The following is a 22,763-nucleotide window of genomic DNA, read 5'->3' as shown; positions in this document are numbered from 1 at the left end:
GAACAGCCTCTCTGGAGCCAAACTTGACCAAATCAGAGAAATGTTCCTCAACACGAAGGTAAAAAACTTGTGTTTCTCTGAAACCAAATTTGATCAAAGTATTTCTGACTCAGAGATAGAAATACAAAACTTTTCGGTTATCAGAAAGGATAGGAATAAACACGGTGGGGGCGTTTGTATGTATATTCACCAGGATATTAAATACATAACTCGCACTGATCTTAACCACAATGACCTGGAATCTGTGTGGGCGGAAATCAAATTTAAAAACGCTAAGCCGGTACTAATAGGGACTGTTTATAGACCCCCTAATCAGAGTGATTTCTATGGGGCTTTGGAAGAATGCTTGGCAGGGACAGACAACATGGAGAAAATTATAACTGGGGATCTGAACACAGATATTCAACGCAAAGATGCGCCTGTCTTCAGATCCTTCAGCAAGTTTTGTAATCTGCACGGTCTTTCCCAGCTAATAGCGCTACCCACAAGGGTGTGTGATTCCACCCAATCAACCATAGATCTCATTCTCACTTCAGACCGGCCTAAAATAAAAAATAGTGGGGTCATGATCTGTGGTCTTAGCGACCACTATCTAACCTTCTGCACCCGTAAAATAGCTAAACCTAAAGCCAATGGCCACATAACAGCCCAATCCAGATCCCTCAAAAAATATTCCAATGACAATTTCAATTTAAAATTAGATGAGTGGGACTGGTCCCCTGTGCTCGCGAGCAACATGGTCGATGTTGCTTGGGATCGCTTCAAAACGGCGTTCCTAAAGATACTAAATGACATGGCTCCCGTGAAAACAGTCAGGATCAAAGCCCGCTCGGAACCATGGATGAATCCGGACCTATTAGATGTCATAAAAGACAGAGACAGGAAATACTCTGAATACCAAAAATGTAAAACAGAAGTAGATAAACAACCCAATAATATCAACCTCAAATTACTCCTTTCAACTCTCAAAAAGCAATGCAATAAATTAAGAAATAAGTCAACCAACCTGACTAAATCCTTAAAAAAAAATTACGTTAACGACAAAATAGAGGAAAACACAAATAAGCCACGTGAGCTCTGGAAAATTCTCAACAACCAGCTTCCTGGTTTCAGCCAGAAACTTAAAACAAGACTCACCAACATCAGCATCAAGGAGGGTGACTCCCTCATTACAGACAAAATGGAGGTAGCTAGCAGACTTAACATCTTTTTCACCAGCATAGCCGCAACTCTTGTCAACAAGCTGTCCCACCACTCTGGTCGCTTTGGTGTAGAACACATTAAAGCCTTCTACAGAAAGCTAGGAGTATCCAACGATGATTTCAAATTAGAAATGGTCACAGCTGATGAGGTGTTTAAAAAATTGAGCGCGCTCCACCCTAACAAGGCCACCGGCCTTGATAATATTCCCTCCAGATTCCTCAGGGACTCTGCCTCCATAATTGCCCCGATCATCACGCACATAATAAACCTATCAATTACACAAGGCCAAGTACCAAAAGATTTTAAGATAGCAAGAGTAACTCCCCTCTTTAAAAAAGGAAGCAAATTGGAACCTGGCAACTACCGACCTGTTTCTATTCTCAGTTCCGTTTCGAAAGTAATGGAGAAAATAGTTTATGAACAGGTCAATAGTTACCTTGCCACTAATAAACTCATGTACAAATTCCAATCCGGCTTCAGAACTAACCACTCCACTGACACGTGCCTTCTCTATCTGACCGACCACATCAAACATGAGGTGGACGCGGGCAAATACTGCGGCATGGTCATGCTGGACCTTCAGAAGGCCTTTGACACCGTTAACCACGCTATACTGTTGGATAAGCTCAGAGCAATCGGATTTAACAAAACCTCATGGAGCTGGATGCAATCTTACTTGGAGGGGAGGGAGCAGGTGGTAGAGGTGAACGGCACTGTGTCCCCCCCCCCCCCTCTCGGTGAGCTGTGGATTCCCCTAAGGCAGTATATTGGGACCTTTACTGTTCCTAATATACATAAACGACATGTCATCGGCATGCGACTGTGAATTGTTTTTGTTTGCGGATGACTCTGCCTTGCTGGTATCCGGCAAGGACAAGTCACAGGTGGAGAAAATCCTCAGTGCTGAGCTCTGTAGAACTTGCACCTGGCTCGCTGACAACAAGCTATCCATACACTTGGGTAAAACAGAATCCATCCTGTTTGGGTCCCACATCAAACTTAAGAAAGTCAATGACTTCACCATAAAAGTAGGTGACATTGTTATCACCACGAAAGATGAGGTCACCTACCTAGGTTCCATTCTAGAGGCTAACCTTTCCTGTGATGAAATGGCAACCAAGGGAATCAAAAAGGTTAACCAACGAACGAGATTTCTCTACAGAATTTCCTCTCTGGTCAACAAAAGCACCTTGAGGATTCTGGCGGGAACTCTCGTTCAACCCTTTTTCGATTACGCATGCACCTCCTGGTACCCTAGCACCTCCAAAACCCTCAAATCTAAACTCCAAACATCTCAGAACAAGCTAGTCAGGTTACTTCTAGACCTCCACCCCAGATCCCACCTCACTCATACCCACTTCTCTAAAGTGGGCTGGCTCAAGGTGGAGGACAGAGTTAAACAACTTGCACTGAGCCTAGTCTATAAAATCCGCTACACCTCCCTGATACCGAAGTACATGTCAAACTACTTCCTTAACGTAAATGACCGCCATAACCACAACACCAGGGGGAGCTCCACTAACCACGTTAAACCCAGATTCCGAACTAACAAAGGTCTTAACTCATTCTCTTTCTATGCCACATCAATGTGGAATGCGCTCCCAACAGGTATAAAAGAAAGGGCATCTCTATCCTCCTTCAAAACCGCAATAAAAGTTCACCTCCAGGCAGCTACAACCCTAAACTAACACCCTCCCCGAATTGCTAATAATCAAATGTAAACAATCAAATGCAGATACTTTTTCTTTTTCTTATGCCTTCTGATCTCTCTCTCTCTCTCTATGTCCACTACTTGATGTCCATATCCCCCCCCCCCCTCCACACCCCTGATTGTAAATAATGTAAATAATTCAATGTGATTATCTTATGTGATGACTGTATTATGATGATAGTATATATGATAGTATATATCTGTATCATGAATCAATTTAAGTGGACCCCGACTTAAACAAGTTAAGAAACTTATTCGGGTGTTACCATTTGGTGGTCAATTGTACGGAATATGTACTTCACTGTGCAACCTACTAATAAAAGTCTCAATCAATCAATCAATGCCACCCTACTTTAGTCCACATAGGAAATCCATACAGGACATTTGTATCGTTCAATACAGCTAACCTAAAAAACAAAAGTGAGCTTTCTAAAATATGCTGTTTACGACCACAAATGTTAAGCTTGAGGATTAGAGAAATATTTTCCGTAATCTTCCAAATCCATTCTGGCAGTTCCCAGCCTACACTCGCCTCATTGTGTCAGGTGTGTGCACAGAGTAATAAGCACAGAAGCAGTCCAAGTCCCATGATGCAACACGTGTGCTGGAATAAGTACATGAAGATGGCCCCTTGCCCAGGTCTAGATCTAGATGCAAGATCTAAGACAATACTGGCAGCAGTGCTTAGAGAATCCTAGGAGCATGTGTGGAAAGTGTGTAGGCGCACGCCTAACACATGCGCAGATGTCCTCTTATTTCCCAGAGGGCCAGACGCTTTAACCTCAAGCATCATGAAGCAGCTCCAGCCCAGAGCGGCAGGACCACCATCATTTGATCATGGAGAAAGTCCTCCATGGAGGTCTAACAAGGACAATATTAACATAGAAGGACGTCCTTCTCGGTTCACTTGTGAAAGAGAGCAAAAAAGGGTTTAAAAAAAAATACTGCTCTTTTTTTGGAATGTTGCCCATTTATGTGAAACAAGAACACATGCCCTTCTCTCTTCTCTGCATTATAAATAGTGAACAACTGCCAGTCAGATGTGTCTAATTTCACCTATTAAAGCCTTTATAAGAACATCAACAAATGTTTTCTATACATGCTGTAAAATCCACATTCATAATAACATGTAACATTCACCTATTTTAAGCATCACTCTAACTTCTCTCCTGGGCACATTAATTTCACAGAGAGCATAGCAACTAACATGCTGTTGTAGCATTATCAGGTAGCACTACTGCTAAACCTTTCAAATAGGAAAAAAAAAAACAGTGACTTGCAATGTGGGATCTCACGAGGATGCCGACTGATGGGATGGCTGTATCTTTCAGCACAAAATTCAGAATAATCCTCACTCTGATAAAAAAAAAATGCTCCTTAGCAATGTATGGTGTGTTTCATTTGTTGAGAGCCACTAAGGGCCTGATTTACTAAAGGTGTGTGTGTACTTAAAGATGTGCAAACTTGATGACACACAAAGCTGATCTACTAAACTTGTGAGCAGAGAGTATTGTGTCTGTTAAGTGAGCAGAATAAGACGTGCCTGTCTTCATGAATATACAAAATACATGTGATCATCAAAACGCCCAAAATACTAGGAAGAGAAAATGCAAATATAAGTGATTTATCAACACTCATCAGCATTTTAGGAGAAGTACGCGCAAAGTGACAGGCGATGTGTCACGACGCCAGAAAAGTAGTTCCTCTGTGTTAGCTCTTACACCATAGCTTGTTTAGTCTGCAGGTCAGAGCATGGGTTTATCTTTCTAAAGCACTCTATGATTCTTAGCTGCCTTGGACTGGCAGTTTTTCACTCTTTAGAAGGCTTGTGTGTTCCTGTCTCATGTCGGTAGGGATTGTGGATGATGAAGAAACTTGAGTAGCAAGCCAACTTACCGTAATGGGAGCAGTGCTGAAGCAGATCTTCCTCTTTGCAGGGATGTCCTCTTTGTTTTCCTCGGGTAGACCAGGAATCTGGGTGGTATCAGAGCCCGGGTCGTAGACAATATCTTCGTCATCTCCATACAGGTCGTCCTCGGGGTCGGTGCAACTTTCCCCCCAACCTTGGTAGCATGCATCCCCGTCTGCGTTAAAAATCACGCGCTCGTTCCCGCTGTAGTCCTGGTCAGGTTCCGCCCCTTCCTCTTTCAGCGATTCAGTCGACTGGTCTTCTCTGGTAAGATCCTCGAGGCCAGTGGGCTTTGGGGTTGCGATGACGTCATCCACGTATTGTCTTGCTGCTGAGGGTTCCTCCTCACAGGAGCCATTAACCTGGCTTCCATTTGTGGTGGCACCTGAAGGTTGCCTCTCAGCGGCTTTGTCTTCCGTGTGTCGGAAGACCCGTTTCCACTCGGCATTCTCTATCCCAGGACTCGGGCTCAGCAGGTCGTCGGCCGACGACGACGTAGGGAACTTCTCCCCGAACCTGTTGCGGTAAGTTCCACGTATGGGCGATTGTCGGGCGTCATCCTCGCTCAGTTCCCCTCCTTGGCGATGGAACCCGTCTGGTGAGTTCAAGGCCCGTCGGCTCGCTCCTCTGAAGGGCATACTCTGGTTTTGTTGCTCGGCGTTTTCAAAAACAGCACTCAGTTGGCTAACAGTCGGCGATGAAGCCTCCGTTCTGGAGCACAGGGAGTCCAGGGAGTCTGTGCTGCCTCTGTTGGACCTGGCCCCCCGCCAATCGTCAAGGTGCTCATGGGAACCCCTTTTATCACGTCCGTAGGGGTAGACTGGCGATTGGGACTGGTCACGCGACTGCTGTTCAAACAACTTCCTGGTTTCAGAGAACTTGGCTCCAGCACCTCCGACCCTCTCAGCGGATGAGGAATGCTGGAGTTTTATCACCGATCCATCAGTCTTGTTAATGAAGTTTGTGGGCTTGACCAGCTTCTGGGGTGAGGACTCATCCTGAGCCGGTGTCTTGCCGGTCCCGTTCTCCGAGCCCATCTGCATGAACATGTCTTTGATGCGGCTGACATGTGTGCCGTACTGGCGGCCCCTTGGCTGTTTCACCCGTTCCAGGTCTTTAGGCTTGGAAGGTCCATCGCTTTGAGGCTGGTCGAAAGCCTTCTTGAGAGCCTGAAACTCAGCCCGGTAGGCATTGCGGTGAGGGGAGGCACTCCGCAGACCGGTCCTCTCCGCTGTGGCCTCCGTCTTCAGCATGATGATGTCTCAGATTTCAGTGCGGCCTCATCAGAACTCAGGAGTGACCTTCTGCGGTGCTGCTAAGTCTGCTCCCATCGAGTCTTAGGTCCAATTCTTTCAGGCCTGGTCACACCTGCAGAGAGACAGAAACAAAAGTAAAAATGCGTTAAGCTTCTTTGAACGCTAAGTCATGTAGATCATATCTAGTCACCTTTTTTACAACCCCCTCACAACTAGATAGTAGCAAACACAAACCCCGTTTCCATATGAGTTGGGAAATTGTGTTAGATGTAAATATAAACGGAATACAATGATTTGCAAATCATTTTCAACCCATATTCAGTTGAATATGCTACAAAGACAACAAATTTTATGTTCAAACTGATAAACTTTTTTTTGCAAATAATCATTAACTTTAAAATTTGATGCCAGCAACACGTGACAAAGAAGTTGGGAAAGGTGGCAATAAATACTGATAAAGTTGAGGAATGCTCATCAAACACTTATTTGGAACATCCCACAGGTGAACAGGCAAATTGGGAACAGGTGGGTGCCATGATTGTGTATAAAAGTAGATTCCATGAAATGCTCAGTCATTCACAAACAAGGATGGGGCGAGGGTCACCACTTTGTCAGCATGAGCAAATTGTTGAACAGTTTAAGAAAGACCTTTCTCAACCAACTATTGCAAGGAATTTAGGGATTTCACCATCTACGGTCCGTAATATCATCAAAGGGTTCAGAGAATCTGGAGAAATCACTGCACAAAAGCAGCTAAGCTCGTGACCTTCCATCCCTCAGGCTGTACTGCATAAACAAGCGACATCAGTGTGTAAAGGATATCACCACATAGGCTCAGGAACACTTCAGAAACCCACTGTCAGTAACTACAGTTGGTCGCTACATCTGTAAGTGCAAGTTAAAACTCTCCTATGCAATGCGAAAACCGTTTATCAACAACACCCAGAAACGCCGTCGACTTCACTGGGCCTGAGCTCATCTAAGATGGACTGATACAAAGGGAAAAGTGTTCTGTGGTCTGACGAGTCCACATTTCAAATTGTTTTTGGAAACTATGGACGTCGTGTCCTTCGGACCAAAGAGGAAAAGAACCGTCCGGACTGTTATAGGCGCAAAGTGTAAAAGCCAGCATGTGTGATGGTATGGGGGTGTAATGTGCCCAAGACATGGGTAACTTACACATCGGTGAAGGCGCCATTAATGCTGAAAGGTACATACAGGTTTTGGAGCAACATATGTTGCCATCCAAGCAACGTTACCATGGACGCACCTGCTTATTTCAGCAAGACAATGCCAAGCCACGTGTTACATCAACGTGGCTTCATAGTAAAAGAGTGCTGGTACTAGACTGGCCTGCCTGTAGTCCAGACCTGTCTCCCATTGAAAATGTGTGGCGCATTATGAAGCCTAAAATACCACAATGGAGACCCCCGGACTGTTGAACAACTTAAGCTGTACATCAAGCAAGAATGGGAAAGAATTCCACCTGAGAAGCTTCAAAAATGTGTCTCCTCAGTTCCCAAACGTTTACTGAGTGTTGTTAAAAGGAAAGGCCATGTAACACAGTGGTGAACATGCCCTTCCCCAACTACTTTGGCACGTGTTGCAGCCATGAAATTCTAAGTTAATTATTACTTGCAAAAAAAAAAAAAAAAGTTTATGAGTTTGAACATCAAATATTTTGTCTCTGTAGTGCATTCAATTGAATATGGGTTGAAAAGGAATTGCAAATCATTGTATTACGTTTATATTTACATCTAACACAATTTCCCAACTCATATGGAAACGGGGTTTGTATTATTTTGTTGATTGCAATGTAAATATTGAATGCATTTGACAATTACAAGTCCCAGAATGCACTGCAGTAGCTGTCGCCACAGCCGTGTATGCAGATACATTATATAATAATTTAATCCTACTCCTTTTCCATTTCATAGCAACTCACAATGTACATCTATGAATTCTAAATACAACTGCCCTTTTTTTGGAAGTTTGCCTATCGTTCACAATCATGACAAACAAGAACACACTTGTCTTCTTTCTTTAACGATTTTAAAGATGATGAAAAACGATTAAAAGATGCGGCTAATGGGTACATTGTAACCTTCATAACAATATGTAATATGTACAATACACACAAGTATATATATATAATGTAGTAACAGACACCTTCATAACAATATGCAATATGCAATATGTACAATACACACACTGCAAGTATATATATATTGTAGTAACAGACACCTTCATAACAATATATGTAATATGTACAATACACACACTGCAAGCATATATATAACGTAGTAAAAGACACCTTCATAACAATGTGTAATATGTACAATATACACACTGCAAGTATATATATGATGTAGTAACAGACACCTTCATAACAATATGCAATTATATATATATATATATGTATATATATAATAATACCTGGCATTTATATAGCGCTTTTCTAAGTACCCAAAGTCGCTTTACATGTAGAACCCATCATTCATTCACACCTGGTGGTGGTAAGCTACTTTCATAGCCACAGCTGCCCTGGGGTAGACTGACGGAAACGTGGCTGCAATTTGCGCCAACGGCCCCTCCGACCACCACCTATCATTCATCATTCAATTCACCGGTGTGAGTGGCACCCGGGGCAAAGGGTGAAGTGTCCCGCCCAAGGACACAACGGCAGCGATTTTTGGATTTTAAGAGGCGGGGAGCGAACCTGCAACCCTCAGGTTTCTGGCACGGTTGCTCTACCCACTACGCCATGCCGCCCATTATATATATATATAATGTGGTATAATGTAGACACCTTCATAACAATAGGTAATATGTTTTATATACACACTGCAAAAGTATATATATAATGTAGAACAGACACCTTCATGACAATATGTAATATGTACAATATACACACTGCAATTATATATATAATGTAGTAACAGACACCTTCATTACAATATGCAATATGTAGAATATACACACTGCAAGTATATGTATAATGTAGTAACAGACACCTTCATAACAATGTGTAATATGTACAATATACACACTGCAAGTATATATATATATATATATATATATATATATATATATATATATATATATATATATATATATATTAGGGCTGCAACAACTAATCGATTAAATCGATTAAAATCGATTATTAAAATAGTTGCCGATTAATTTAGTCATCGATTCGTTGGATCTATGCTATGCGCATGCGCAGAGGTTTTTTTTGTTGTTGTTGTTTTTAATTTTTTTTTAAAAAATGTATTTTTTATTTTTTTTTATTAAACCTTTATTTATAAACTGCAACATTTACAAACAGCTGAGAAACAATAATCAAAAAATAAGTATGGTGCCAGTATGCTGTTTTTTTTCCAATAAAATACTGGATAGGATAGAAATGTAGTTTGTCTCTTTTATCCGATTATTAATCGATTAATCGAAGTAATAATCGACAGATTAATCGATTATCAAATTAATCGTTAGTTGCAGCCCTAATATATATACAGTGGGGCAAAAAAGTATTTAGTCAGCCACCCATTGATTGTCAATGGGTGGCTGATTAAATACTTTTTTGCCCCACTGTATATATATGTAATGTGATATCAGACACTTTGATAACTATATGTAATATCTTTCATATACACACTGCAAGTATATATATACATATGTATATAATTTAGTAACAGACGAGAATATGTAATATGTTTTATACACACACTGCAAGTATATATATAATGCAGTAACAGACACCTTCATAACAATATGTAATATGTACAATATACACACTGCAAGTATATATATATATATATATATATATAAAATGTAGTAACAGATACCTTCATAACAATATGTAATATGTACAATATACACACTGCAAGTATATATATAATGTAGTAACAGACACCTTCATAACAATATGTAATATGTACAATATACACACTGCAGTATATATATAATGTAGTAAGAGACATTAATAACAATGTGTAATGTTTTATATACATACTGCAAGTATATATATATAATGTAGTAACAGACACCTTCATAACATAATATAATATGTTTAATATACACACTGCAAGTATATATATATATATATATATATATATATATATATATATATATATATATATATATATATATATATATATATATATATATATATATATGTATATATATATATATATAATGCAGTAACAAACACCTTCATAACAATATGTAATATGTTTTATTTATATACACACTGCAAGTGTATATATATATATATATATGTATATATATATATATATATATATATATATATATATATATATATATATATATATTGTAGTAACAGACACCTTCATAACAATATGTAATATGCACTGCAAATATATATATACTGTATATAATGTAGACACCTTCATAACAATAGGTAATATGTTTTATATACACACTGCAAGTATATATATAATGTAGAACAGACACTTTCATGACAATATGTAATATGTACGTTATACACACTGCAAGTATATATGTAATGTAGTAACAGACACCTTGATAAAAATATGTAATATGTACAATATACACACTGCAAGTATATATATAATGTAGTAACAGACACCTTCATAACAATATGCAATATGTACAATACACACAGTGCAAGTATATGTATAATGTAGTAACAGACACCTTCATAACAATATGTAATATGTACAATATACACACTGCAAGTATATATATAATGTAGTAAAAGACACCTTCATAACAATATATAGTAACAGACACATTCATAACAATATGTAATTTGTACAATATACACACTGCAAGTATATATATATATATATATATATATATATATATATATATATATATATATATATATATATATATATATATATATATAATGTGATAACAGACACTTTGATAACTATATGTAATATCTTTCATATACACACTGCAAGTATATAAATATATAATTTAGTAACAGACGAGAATATGTAATATGTTTTCTACACACACAATATATAATATGTTTAATATACACACTGCAAGTAATATATATAATGTAGTAATAGACACCTTCATAATAATATGTAATATGTTTTATATACACACTGCAAGTATATATATAATGTAGTAACAGACACCTTCATTTCGATATGTAATATGTACAATATACATACTACAAGTATATATATAATGTAGTAACAGACACCTTCATAACAATATGTAATATATACGAGGGTTTCCCACACATTCATTTATTTGTGGCGGCCCGCCATGAAAGAATTACGTCCGCCACAAATTTTAAAATTTAAAAAAAATAAAATAAAATAAAAAAATATATTTCTTTATTTTTATTTTTTTTGGTCCTCTCCAGCTTCTCAGGCAAATCCTATAGTTAAAGTAGATGCCCATATCGGCTGTTCAGATTTACTTTACAAAAGAGAAGTGTAGGATACTTCTCTTGTTGCCTTATTTGTATTTGACTTTATTAAATGTATTTATATTAGAAACACAACATGTGTATATAACAAAGGGTGCAAAGTCTGCAGGCAGTAGGAAACACATGGTTAAGTGTAGGGAGTAAAACTGATGGCAGTCTTAAGTTCAAGATTTTTGGAGCTCTTTGTTCAGTGGATCAGATGTTTGATGAAGCTCTGTGTCTATCTACCACCACTACTGTTTTCTGTTTATTTGTTACTGACTGTGGCAGGACACCTCTGCCTCTGTTTCACTTTATGTTGCTGGTAAATAATATGGTTGTAGTAGTAGGCTAAAGTTAAATTAGTTAGTATGCACTAATTAAAGGGGCAGAGCTTTGAGACATTTTAGCTTTTATATTTTATAAGATATATTTTTTGTAAGAACCACAATTAATAAATATATTTCAGTGAATAACTTATTGTTCAAATCTGTATATAAATATGTACATAAAGTGTTGTAATTATATTGTAAAATGGATGGATGGATGAATGTTTAAAACAAAACTGTTATTACTAATTAGTAAGTACACATTTTTTGAGCCTTTTTAGAGAAAATCAAATCATTGTAGTAAATTATGCAAATTACTCCATGATGTCATGTTGACCACGCCCATAGCCACGCCCCCACCGCCACAGGTATCTTGGCAGTTTATGGGAAACACTGTATACAATATGCACATTGCAAGTACTGTATATATATAATGTTGTATGTATATATATGTAGTAACAGACACCTTCATAACAATATGTAATATTTACAATACACACACTGCAAAGATATATATAATGTAGTAACAGACACATTGATAACTATATGTAATATGTACAATACACACACTGCAAGTATATATATAATGTAGTAATAGACACCTTCATAACAATATGCAATATGTACAATACACACACTGCAAGTATATGTATAATGTAGTAACAGACACCTTCAAAACAATATGTAATATGTACAATATACACACTGCAAGTATATATATAATGTAGTAAAAGACACCTTCATAACAATATGTAATATGTACAATATACACACTGCAAGTATATATATAATGTAGTAACAGACACCTTCCTATCAATATGCAATATGTACATTATACACACTGCAAGTATATATATAATGTAGTAACAGACACCTTCATAACAATGTGTAATATGTACAATATACACACTGCAAGTATATATATATATATAATGTAGTAACAGACACCTTCATAATAATATGTTTTATATACACACTGCAAGTGTATATATACAGTAATGTAGTAACAGACACCTTCATAACAATATGTAATATGTACAATATACACACTGCAAGTATATAAATAATGTAGCAACAGACAGCATTTTAAGTGGGGTTACCAATTGTTGATTATACTTCTGTTTGTTTTACCTTGGGTCGAGGGGGAGGAGTCACAGCCCCCATGCTCGGTATACTTGCTCGTATAAACTCTTTGCTTGCCTAACAGAATTGCTCATGCGACATCCGGTGGACACATTTGGAACAGCAGTTTCTTTCATTGAACAATGCAGCTCAATTTTACACTTAGCAAACTCATCTCGCGGGCCGCATATTTGACATCCCTGCCCCAGGGGATGGATTAATAAACAGCACTCCCTACACAAAAGGATGGTTGTAAATTCCATAAATGCGACCATTAATGTTTAACCCTGCGTGGCAATAGATTCCAGGGGGAGGAGTCTGTTTTAATATTCATTGTTTAGCACGTCTATGAATGTTTACCATGCTGGATGGTTAAAATGCAAATAGAGTCCTGAGCTGCATGGAGAATAGGACATTGCGGGAGGAAAGTTGCGCTTTCAATGACAATGAGGCGATGCGATGCACTTGTCTGTTTACGCATCTTGCTGATTTAACCGCGAGCACGTCAAAATAAGTTCAACGTCGAACCGCAAAGCCACGGTGCAGGAAAAACAAGAGAGTCCCACTTACAGTCACGGTTCGATGCACAACGCTGTCGCTGCACAATCTTTCCAAGCCAACAGTCCCGGCCGTAATGTCCGCTACGGAACCGTTGTGAGCACACTCGGAGCGGCTACAGCGCCATTGCAGGCGGCGGGGGGATGCTGCTGCGCCGCTCTCACGGCGGGGGGACCGGCGGCTTGACGCGCATCCCGGCTGCTGCGTCCCGAATGACTTCTGCAGTATCGCGAAGTAGGCACCCGTATCTGCGGTTGTTGCCCGGTGTTTGCAGGTGTCAGAGCCTGGGCAGCTGCAACGGTTGGCTCCGACGAGCTGGAGGCTGAAGGCGTGCTGCAGTCTGCACACAAATAGCAGGACCAAGTAGCAGCACGATGCTCCTGCAGCCTCGCACATCGGTGGCTGTGGGTGGGGCAAACGGGGTCAAGGACCAATATGTAGGGTGGATATATTTTGTGCCAGCTCTTTCAAATGAAAATATGAAACAAACTAGAATGGATTAAAAACAAGTGCAGTAAACTAGGTGAAACGTAACGAAAACAAGTTGCCATATGCAGGCTGTTGTTTTTCTTTAAACCAGGGATGTCAAACATGCGGCCCGTGGGCCGGATCAGGCCCTGGAACAGGTTCAATCCGGCCCGCGAGATGAGTCAGTGTAAAATTGAGCTGCATTTTTAAATTAAATAAACTGTTTTTCTAAATGTGTCCACTGGATGTCGCAATAGCAATTCTGTTAGGCAAGCAAATTGTTTATATTGGGGCGAGCAAGTATACCAAGCAAGAGGTACACAGTAGCGGGGCTGGGACTCCTCCCCCCTGACCCAACGTAAAACACACAGGAGTAAAATAAACAATTGGTAACCCCACTTAAAATGCTGCATGAGACACATTGATATGGTTCTGTGAAAATTAGTTTCTTCTGTGAAAATTCAAAGAAAGTGAACAGTGGAAAGACAAATGAGGTAGTTGATACATAGAGGAGTTTTTATTTATGCTTTCTTATGTTTTTTGTTCAATCCTACATGGGCTGTGACTTAAAGTTGAATTGCTTTGTAGATACACTGAGATTAAGTCTACATTCATTGTGTTCTTCATGGAGTTTTTGAAACTGTACCATTTTTTTCCGCAGATTTTTCAACTAACTTGAATTGTTTTGTCAAGAGGATCATATGTGATATGTCCTTTTTTCAGAATGTGCTTGTTCTATTTTAGGCCAAAGTAAAACCAAGAAAACAATCTGAAGTTGCCGTAGTTGTATTTTAAAGTTATTATGCAATGATTTTACCAGTCCGGCCCACGTAGGAATAGATGGTTCTCCATGCGGCCCCTGAGCTAAAATGAGTTTGACACCCCTGCTTTAAACTGTTCATTGCTCAAAAAATAATAATCAATCAATGTTGTTATGAATTATTGACCTGTTGCAATTACTTCACGTCAAATGTTCCACTTTGAAATATTTTTGGAGTAAAAAATATTGCGTCATTTGTGTTGTCAAATAAAGTTTTCTTTGACAAAAAGGGCAAAAACACTTGTCAAATAATACAAATGTATAACTGACAAATAGATCTCAAGTTGATCTGGAGACTTAAAGGGGAACCACACAATTTTTTGGAATGTTGCTTATAATTCACAATCCTTACGACATTACTTTTTTAATGCATAAATAAAAGTCTGCTTACAATGGAGCCGATCGCTACATCATCGGGTCTTAAAAGCAATTAAATAAACATCCAAGAAGCACCAACAATACTTAATTTACATGTTGTGACCTGAATATTAACCAAGTATTTGTGATGTTTAGCGCTAACACAGAGGAACTATACTTTTGGCGGCGCGCTGATCAGAAAGAGGCAACGGTAGGCCGAGAGCTTTGCCTTCTGGCTCAGCTCTCGTTTCACCAAGTACCACCTCAAAAAACACTTGGCTCCCCAAGTATCAATCACTCAATCAATCAATCAATCAATCAATCAATCAATCAATCAAAGTTTACTTACATAGCCCTAAATCTCAAAGGGCTGCACAAGCCACAACGACATCCTTGACCCGAAAATAATACGTTACAGTAATCGAGACGAGATGTGGACAAAATGGAACAAATTTTAGCGATATTACGGGGATGAAAGAAGGCCGTTTTAGTAACACTCTTAATGTGTGACTCAAACGAGAGAGTTGGGTTGAAGATGATACCCAGATTCTTTACCATGTCGCCTTTTGTAATTGTTTGGTTGTCAAATGTTAAGGTGGTATTATTAAATAGGTGTCTGTGTTTAGCAGGACTGATAATCAGCATTTCCGTTTTCTTAGCGTTGATTGCAAAAAGTTAGCGGACATCCATTGTTTAATTTCATTAAGACAGTCGGCGTGTTGGTCAGCTTTAGGCGCATGTAGAGTTGGGTGTCATCAGCATTACAGTGAAAGCTAACACCGTATTTGCGTTTGATGTTACCTAGTGGCAGCATGTAGATGCTGTAGAGTGCAGGGCCAAGAACCGAACCCTGTGGAACTCTGCACGTTACCTTAACATACCCGAGGTCACATTGTTATGGGAGACGCACTGCATCCTGTCAGTAAGATATGAGTTAAAAGCCTACTGAAATGAACATTTCTTATTTAAACGGGGATAGCAGGTCCATTCTATGTGTCATACTTGATCATTTCGCGATATTGCCTTATTTTTGCTGAAAGGATTTAGTAGAGAACATCAACGATAAAGTTCGCAACTTTTGGTCGCTGATAAAAAACCTTGCCTGTACCGGAAGTAGCGTGACGTCACAGGTTGTGGAGCGCCTCACATCTGCACATTGTTTACAATCATTCCCACCAGCAGCGAGAGCGATTCGGACCGAGAAAGCAACGATTACCCCATTAATTTGAGCGAGGATGAAAGATTTGTGGATGAAGAAAGTGAGAGTGAAGGATTAGAGTGCAGTGCAAGACGCCAGGATGTATCTTTTTTCGCTCTGACCGTAACTTAGGTACAAGGGCTCATTGGATTCCACACTTTCTCCTTGTTCTATTGTGGATCACGGATTTGTATTTGAAACCACCTCGGATACTATATCCTCTTGAAAATGGGAGTCGAGAACGCGAAATGGACATTCACAGTGACTTTTATCTCCACGACAATACATCGGTGAAGCACTTTAGCTTCGGAGCTAACGTGATAGCATCGTGCTTAACTGCGGATAGAAACAGAAGAAACATGCCCCTGACTGGAAGGATAGACCGAAGATCAACAATACTACTATTACTTCTACTATCAGGAGACACTGAACTAAACCCTGGACCTGTAACCACACGGTTAATGCTGTCCCGCCTGGCGAAGCCTAGCAATGCTGCTGCTAACGATGCCATTGAAGCTGACTTAGCTACGGGACCTCGACAGAGCTATGCTAAAAACATTAGCTCTCCACCTACGCCAGCCCTCATCTGCTCATCACCACCCGTGCTCACCTGCGTTCAAGCGATCGACAGCGCGACGGAGGACTTCACCACGATCATCGGTGCGGTCGGCGGCCAGGAGACGGAGGAAGTCAACCCAGACACCAGTGAGCACAGCGGCGCGGCGGCGGACGGCGTTGTGTTGCTGTGGCCAGCCGCTAATACACCGATCCCACCTACAGCTTTCTTCTTTGCTATCTTCATTGTTCATTAAACAAATTGGAAAAGATTCACCAACACAGATGTCCAGAATACTGTGGAATTTTGCGATGAAAACAGACGACTTAAGCTGGCCACCGTGCTGTTCCAAAATGTCTGCTACAATCCATGACGTCACGCGCAAACGTCATCATACCGAGACGTTTTCAGCCGGATATTTCCCGGGAAATTTAAAATTGCACTTTATAAGTTATGCCGTATTGGCACTTTATAAGTTATGCCGTACTGGCATGTGTTGCAATGTTAAGATTTCATCATTGATCTATAAACTATCAGACTGCGTGGTCGGTAGTAGTGGGTTTCAGTAGGCCTTTAAACCAAGACAAGGTTAAGTCTGACATACGTGTTTTGATACGCTCTAATAAAATATTATGATCGACGGCATCGAAAGCAGCGCTAAAATCAAGAAGCAGCAACTTGGAAGACGAATCAGCATCCATCGTTACCAATAGATCATTAGTCATTTTTGCTAGGGCTGTCTCCGTAGAGTGATTTGCCCTGAACCGGTTTGAAAGGGTTCACAGAGATTGTTGGACACTAAGTGTTCATTTGCTGATGTGCAACAATTTTTTTGAGAATTTTCGAAATAAACGGAAGGTAGTTTACCATGAGGTCAGGTTCGAGGTTAGGTCTTTTGAGCAGAGGATGAATAACCGCTTTTTTGAATGCTAAGGGAACAGTGCCAGAGGAAAGTGATAAGTTTATAATATTTAGCACTGATGGACCTAATATTACAAACAGTTCCTTGATAAGTTTCCCAGGAAGTGGGTCAAGTAAACATGTTGTTTGTTTTATCCCATTTACATGCCGTAGGAGTTCCTCTAATGTTATTTCATCAAAAAGATCCGTCGTATTTACATTCGTATCTGTGTAAATAGAACCCAGTTGTAACTGGGATGCGTTGTCTTTAATCTCCTTTCTAATGAGTTACATTTTCTTATTAAAGAAAGTACCAACATTAAAATACAGTAGCGTCGTAGGTCTAAGTGTTCATTAAAAACAAGTGTATTTAATATTTTTGGCCACTGTAAAATTACACACAATGCACAAATATAATCAATAATACTGCAAATATGATATATTTAAAAATTTTTAAGAAAGGTTCCTGGGACCAAACTTGAAGAGGAGCCCTCAACGTTAAAATCTATTTATTGTTTCATATCAACAAAATAACATTATTCATGTATTTGCTGTTATTATTTTATGACGGACAAGGTGAGTTTCTGCAATTAAACAGTCAAAACAACACACAACAACAAAAATATATTGATGTCCTCATGCTAGTTCTGTTGGTGCGATACTGATACCAGCGATATTGGATGGATCAGTCAGTCCCTAGTTTCCAAGTGCTACGTGCCTTTCCTAAACTCCAATATTCCAAGTCCTTAACAGTGTTATGCGGTTTTCAGCGACAACTATTTAAAATTAATTATTATTTTGTCTTAGAGTAATATGTCCATCTGTCTGCAGGGGGTCCGAACAGACTGTTGTGGATCAGTTCTTAGCTTTCATACAAAGATTGAGACTTGAGAGTGCGAGCCAGCCAGCTCATTGTCCGGCGCAAACTGCTGGTTGGAAGTTTATTGTGAAGATGGCTCAGCCGAGTACAGTAGGCATATATTTGCTATCTCCAAATGCCGTCTTCATACGCACGCTAGAGGGTGCCTAACCCTAAAATATCACCATCAGCGTGTCACACGGCCTCAAGGTGGTGACGTTGCTAAGCAACTTCAGAAGGGTGGGAAATGAGGAGAAGATTGGTTGGAACAAAGTGTTCAAATTAGTGGTCATGAACATGAGGTAAGATAAAGGGTCCTGCAACCCTGATTGGGAGCCAAGGGGCCAAAATGTGACAAATCTGTAGGGCAGGGGTGACAAACTCAAATACAGAGTGGGCCAAAATTTAAAACTGAACAAAGCCGCGGGCCAAGGTTAAACAAATTAACCTTTTAATAGGGACCCAAACAAGTTTTGCATTGAATATTGAACCAGCAAGGCTTATATAACTTTATAGTGACATGCAAAATCGAGTTTCAAATAATAATAATAATAATAAAAAAATATCAATGGCATATCAAATACAATTTAAATAAAAATTGAATGCCTCTTTTCTATTTGCAGCCTTCTGAGGTAAATATCAACATTAAATTTTTCCACAGGCTAATACATTTGAAAATAAAATCACAATGAATAAACCAACCATTCAGGACTTTAAACTGCTCAGTTTGCAACACACTGATCTAATCTGATGTTCCCAAGCCAGATACCTACCATCTTTTCTTGGATGCTAGTTCATTAATGTTGGGGCTCAGACTTTGAGCTGAGGCAACCTTTATTATCGAACAAAGGTGTTCATAAGTCATTATATGTCGCAGTCCGCCGGGACCACAGTCTTGGGGGCATGCCTTAAATGCACTGCCTTTAACGTCCTCTACGAGCTGTCGTCACGTCTGCTTTTCATCCATTCTAACAACGTGCCGGCTTCGTCACAAAATATCTGCAGCGTCTGTATGCACAAACATGTGAATGCAAGGCATACTTACCCTCACAGCAGAAGACTCCTATACGGATCCGCCTTCAAGACGCCCAACCCGCGTTACTGTCACATTCGTTTTGGCTCCGCCTAGAGGATCCGCTCCGACTCTGAAAATTGTACGGTCAGACAGCGGATCCTGAGCGGACCCGTGTCTGATTCGCGTACACGGACGCGGCAAACTAAACCGGCGCGCGCCGCCTAAAGTATAGGCTCCGCCTACACGGACACTGAGCCGACCAATGTCTGATCCGCAGACGTGGACGCGCGCCTACATAATGCCAAGATCGATCATTTCTGGAATTTGTTGGAACACGAACGTAAGTAGATTTATTGATTTATTGCTACATTCACAGTAAAGATCGGCGCCTTTGTGTTTCCATCATCATTTATGTATGATTGTAATGACGTTGTTTGATATTAGGACTAAGTAAAACTTTATATTCTGTAAAAAAAGGCTATTTTATTTAAAATGGTATAGCAATTTCGGAAGAATATGTTATAACATATTCTGCCGAAATTGCTATGGTAGTTAAGTAAAGTTAAGTTAAGTAAAGTTTCTTTGCTGTGTATTTTTCTTGATGCGACGCTGTAGCTGCAAGTCTCTCTCGATCCTTTTATTTTTTTTATAAACTTTTTGGTTGTCGCTCTTAAAGTATTCTATAAGAATGCACACTGTCTGTGACTTGTTGATAAGCATGCGGGTTAAATTCCTTGATTATGGTTGTTAAATTGTTGTAAAAACCTCCGACTTTTATATGCTAAATGCTGCCGCATAGCATTAAACTAATCCACGTGGATTAGTTTAATGCTATGCTGCCGCTAGCATGCTAGCGGCAGTTATTACGGTGTTTCCTGGTCTCGTGAGTTTGCGCACGGGTCAAAAACTCTGTGTCTGTGTGGACATGTATCTTGTGTGCCGCTGCATGTGGTATTAATATGAGTGTGTATTATTTCTTTCTTTATTCTTTAGTGGAGCTCGAAATCCTGTTTACTGTGGACTAGCTGTGTGTGACGACCTGTTGTTTTTGTTTCCATTCCAAAAAAAAAAGAAGGTATGTCTGTTATGAGTTTTTGGCATAGTTAATCGTAGAAAAAAATATAAAATGAGGTGATGTGAGTGGGAAAAATTGCTGCACATATTAAGGATCCTTTTTTTTTATCTATATTTTTGTTATTTGCTGATGTATATATTTTATATACTGTTTTTTATTTAATTAATTTATTAGAGACTATTTTATGCTTTATTTACCTTTTTTATTATTATTATTATTATTATTTTATTTATTATTATTATTATTATTATTATTTCCACATGTAAGCATAAATAATTGAGTTGAGTGAGCACCGATGACGCTCGGAGCTGTGGAGAGATCTTGTTTACTGTGGACTGTGTGTGACGCCCTGTTTTTGTTTCCATTAAAAAAAAAAAAGGTATGTCTGTTATGAGTTTTTTTGGCATATTTAAAAAAATATATAAAATCAGTTGAGTTTGAGTTGAGTTTGAGTTTATTTCGTACATGCAAGCATACAACATGATACATCACAATTCCCAGTTTCTCTTTTCAACATGTTCGAAAAGGAGTAGGAACAAGCAGAGCTTATTTAATCCTACCCCTTTTCTTTTACATAACAGTTGCTAAAACTTTTGTTCACTTCCTGTTCTCAATTTATTCACAATATACTCCATAAGTTTTTACAATAAAAATAAATAAATAAATAATAATTGGTGAAGTAAGTTACATTTCATATGATGAGATAAGTAAGATTATTTTGAGAGTGAAAGAATGGATGAATTAAATAAATACATTCAGAATGTCTATCATGGTTCTTCTTCTTTGTACTTTGTAAACACTTTAAGTTTGAAGAGTTTCTTGAAGTGGATCATATTAGTACATTGTTTGATACATTGTCCGCGACCCGCCTCCGTGGCGGATCCGTTCCTGAGAGCAAGTGGACGCCGATGCGGGTCCGTTTCGCGGGTCCATTCCGTAAAGCGCGATACCTCCACGGGGGATGCGCCGCAGTGTCTTTTTGCTGTGTGGGTAATCAACAGCGATACAGGTTACACTGAGGGTGCCTGTATAAATGAGGGTGCCTGTATAAACAACTTTTACATTGTTAGAAATATACGCCACACTGTGTGAACCCACACCAAACAAAAATGACAAACACATTTTGATAGAACATCCACACCGTAACACAACATAAACACAACAGAACAAATACCCAGAACCCTTTGCAGCACTAACTCTTCCGGGACGCTACAATATACACCCCCCGCTAGCACCAACCCCCCCCCACACACACACACACACACCTTGTAGCGTCCCATAAGAGTTAGTGCTGCAAAGGGTTCTGGGTATTTGTTCTGTTGTGTTTGTGTTGTGTTACGGTGCGGATGTTCTTCCGAAATGTGTTTGTCATTCTTGTTTGGTGTGGGTTCACAGTGTGGCGTATATTTCTAACAGTATAAAAGTTGTTTATACGGGCACCCTCAGTGTAACCTGTATCGCTGTTGATTAAGTATGCATTGCATTCACTTGTGTGTGTGTGTGCAGAAGCTGCACATAACATGTGACTGAGCCAGCACTCGTTGGACTGGATGAAAAGCAGACGTGACTATTATTGGGAGGGGCAGTCAAATTGGGAGTCTCCCGGGAGGGTTGGTAAGTATGCAAATTAGCGGTGAATGAGGTGTTACCGCGGCAGCGCCGCTGTATATAATCGGCGGACCAGCTCCAGTGTTAATCTGATATCGCCTCAAGGGCCAAGTGAAATTTGGCCCGCGGGCCAGAGTTTGACACCCATGCTGTAGGGGGTCCGAACAGACTGTTGTGGATCAGGGCTTAGCGTTCATACAGATGTATTTAGGGGCTCTAACACCTACTGTGTGGAACAATTTCCCTTGTGGATCATTAAAGTTTGTCTAAGTCTAAGTCTATGTCAGGGGTGGGCAATTAATTTTTACCGGGGGCCGCATGAGCAACCCGAGCATAGCTGTAGGGCCACATCGACAATATTTCAATTAAATTTTGCTCAATATTATTTTTTATATATATCGTAAGA

The 22,763-nt window shown here is 39.6% G+C and overlaps 1 protein-coding gene across 5 annotated transcripts in view; it reads right to left on the bottom strand.

Annotated features, from left to right (window-relative positions):
* The window catches only part of ppp1r9a (protein phosphatase 1, regulatory subunit 9A), a 145,971-nt gene that overhangs the window by 116,874 nt on the left and 6,334 nt on the right, over positions 1–22,763 (bottom strand). For 3 of the 5 annotated variants that reach the window (XM_062029231.1, XM_062029230.1, XM_062029232.1), the window contains exons 1-2: positions 13,514–13,906; positions 4,811–6,191 (exon numbers count right to left, since the gene is read on the bottom strand). In XM_062029231.1, coding sequence (XP_061885215.1) covers positions 4,811–6,076 — 1,266 coding nt within the window. In that variant the 5' untranslated portion in view covers positions 6,077–6,191; positions 13,514–13,906. Of the gene's footprint in view, positions 1–4,810; positions 6,192–13,513; positions 13,907–22,763 lie in introns of those variants that run through there. The other 2 variants (XM_062029228.1, XM_062029229.1) reach the window with 2 other exon arrangements.

This window comes from Entelurus aequoreus, linkage group LG20, assembly GCF_033978785.1.
Source record: "Entelurus aequoreus isolate RoL-2023_Sb linkage group LG20, RoL_Eaeq_v1.1, whole genome shotgun sequence".
In the NCBI taxonomy this organism is placed as follows: Eukaryota; Metazoa; Chordata; class Actinopteri; order Syngnathiformes; family Syngnathidae; genus Entelurus; species Entelurus aequoreus.
Note: the sequence above shows the minus strand (reverse complement) of the source record. Positions and strands in the feature narration are given on the sequence as shown.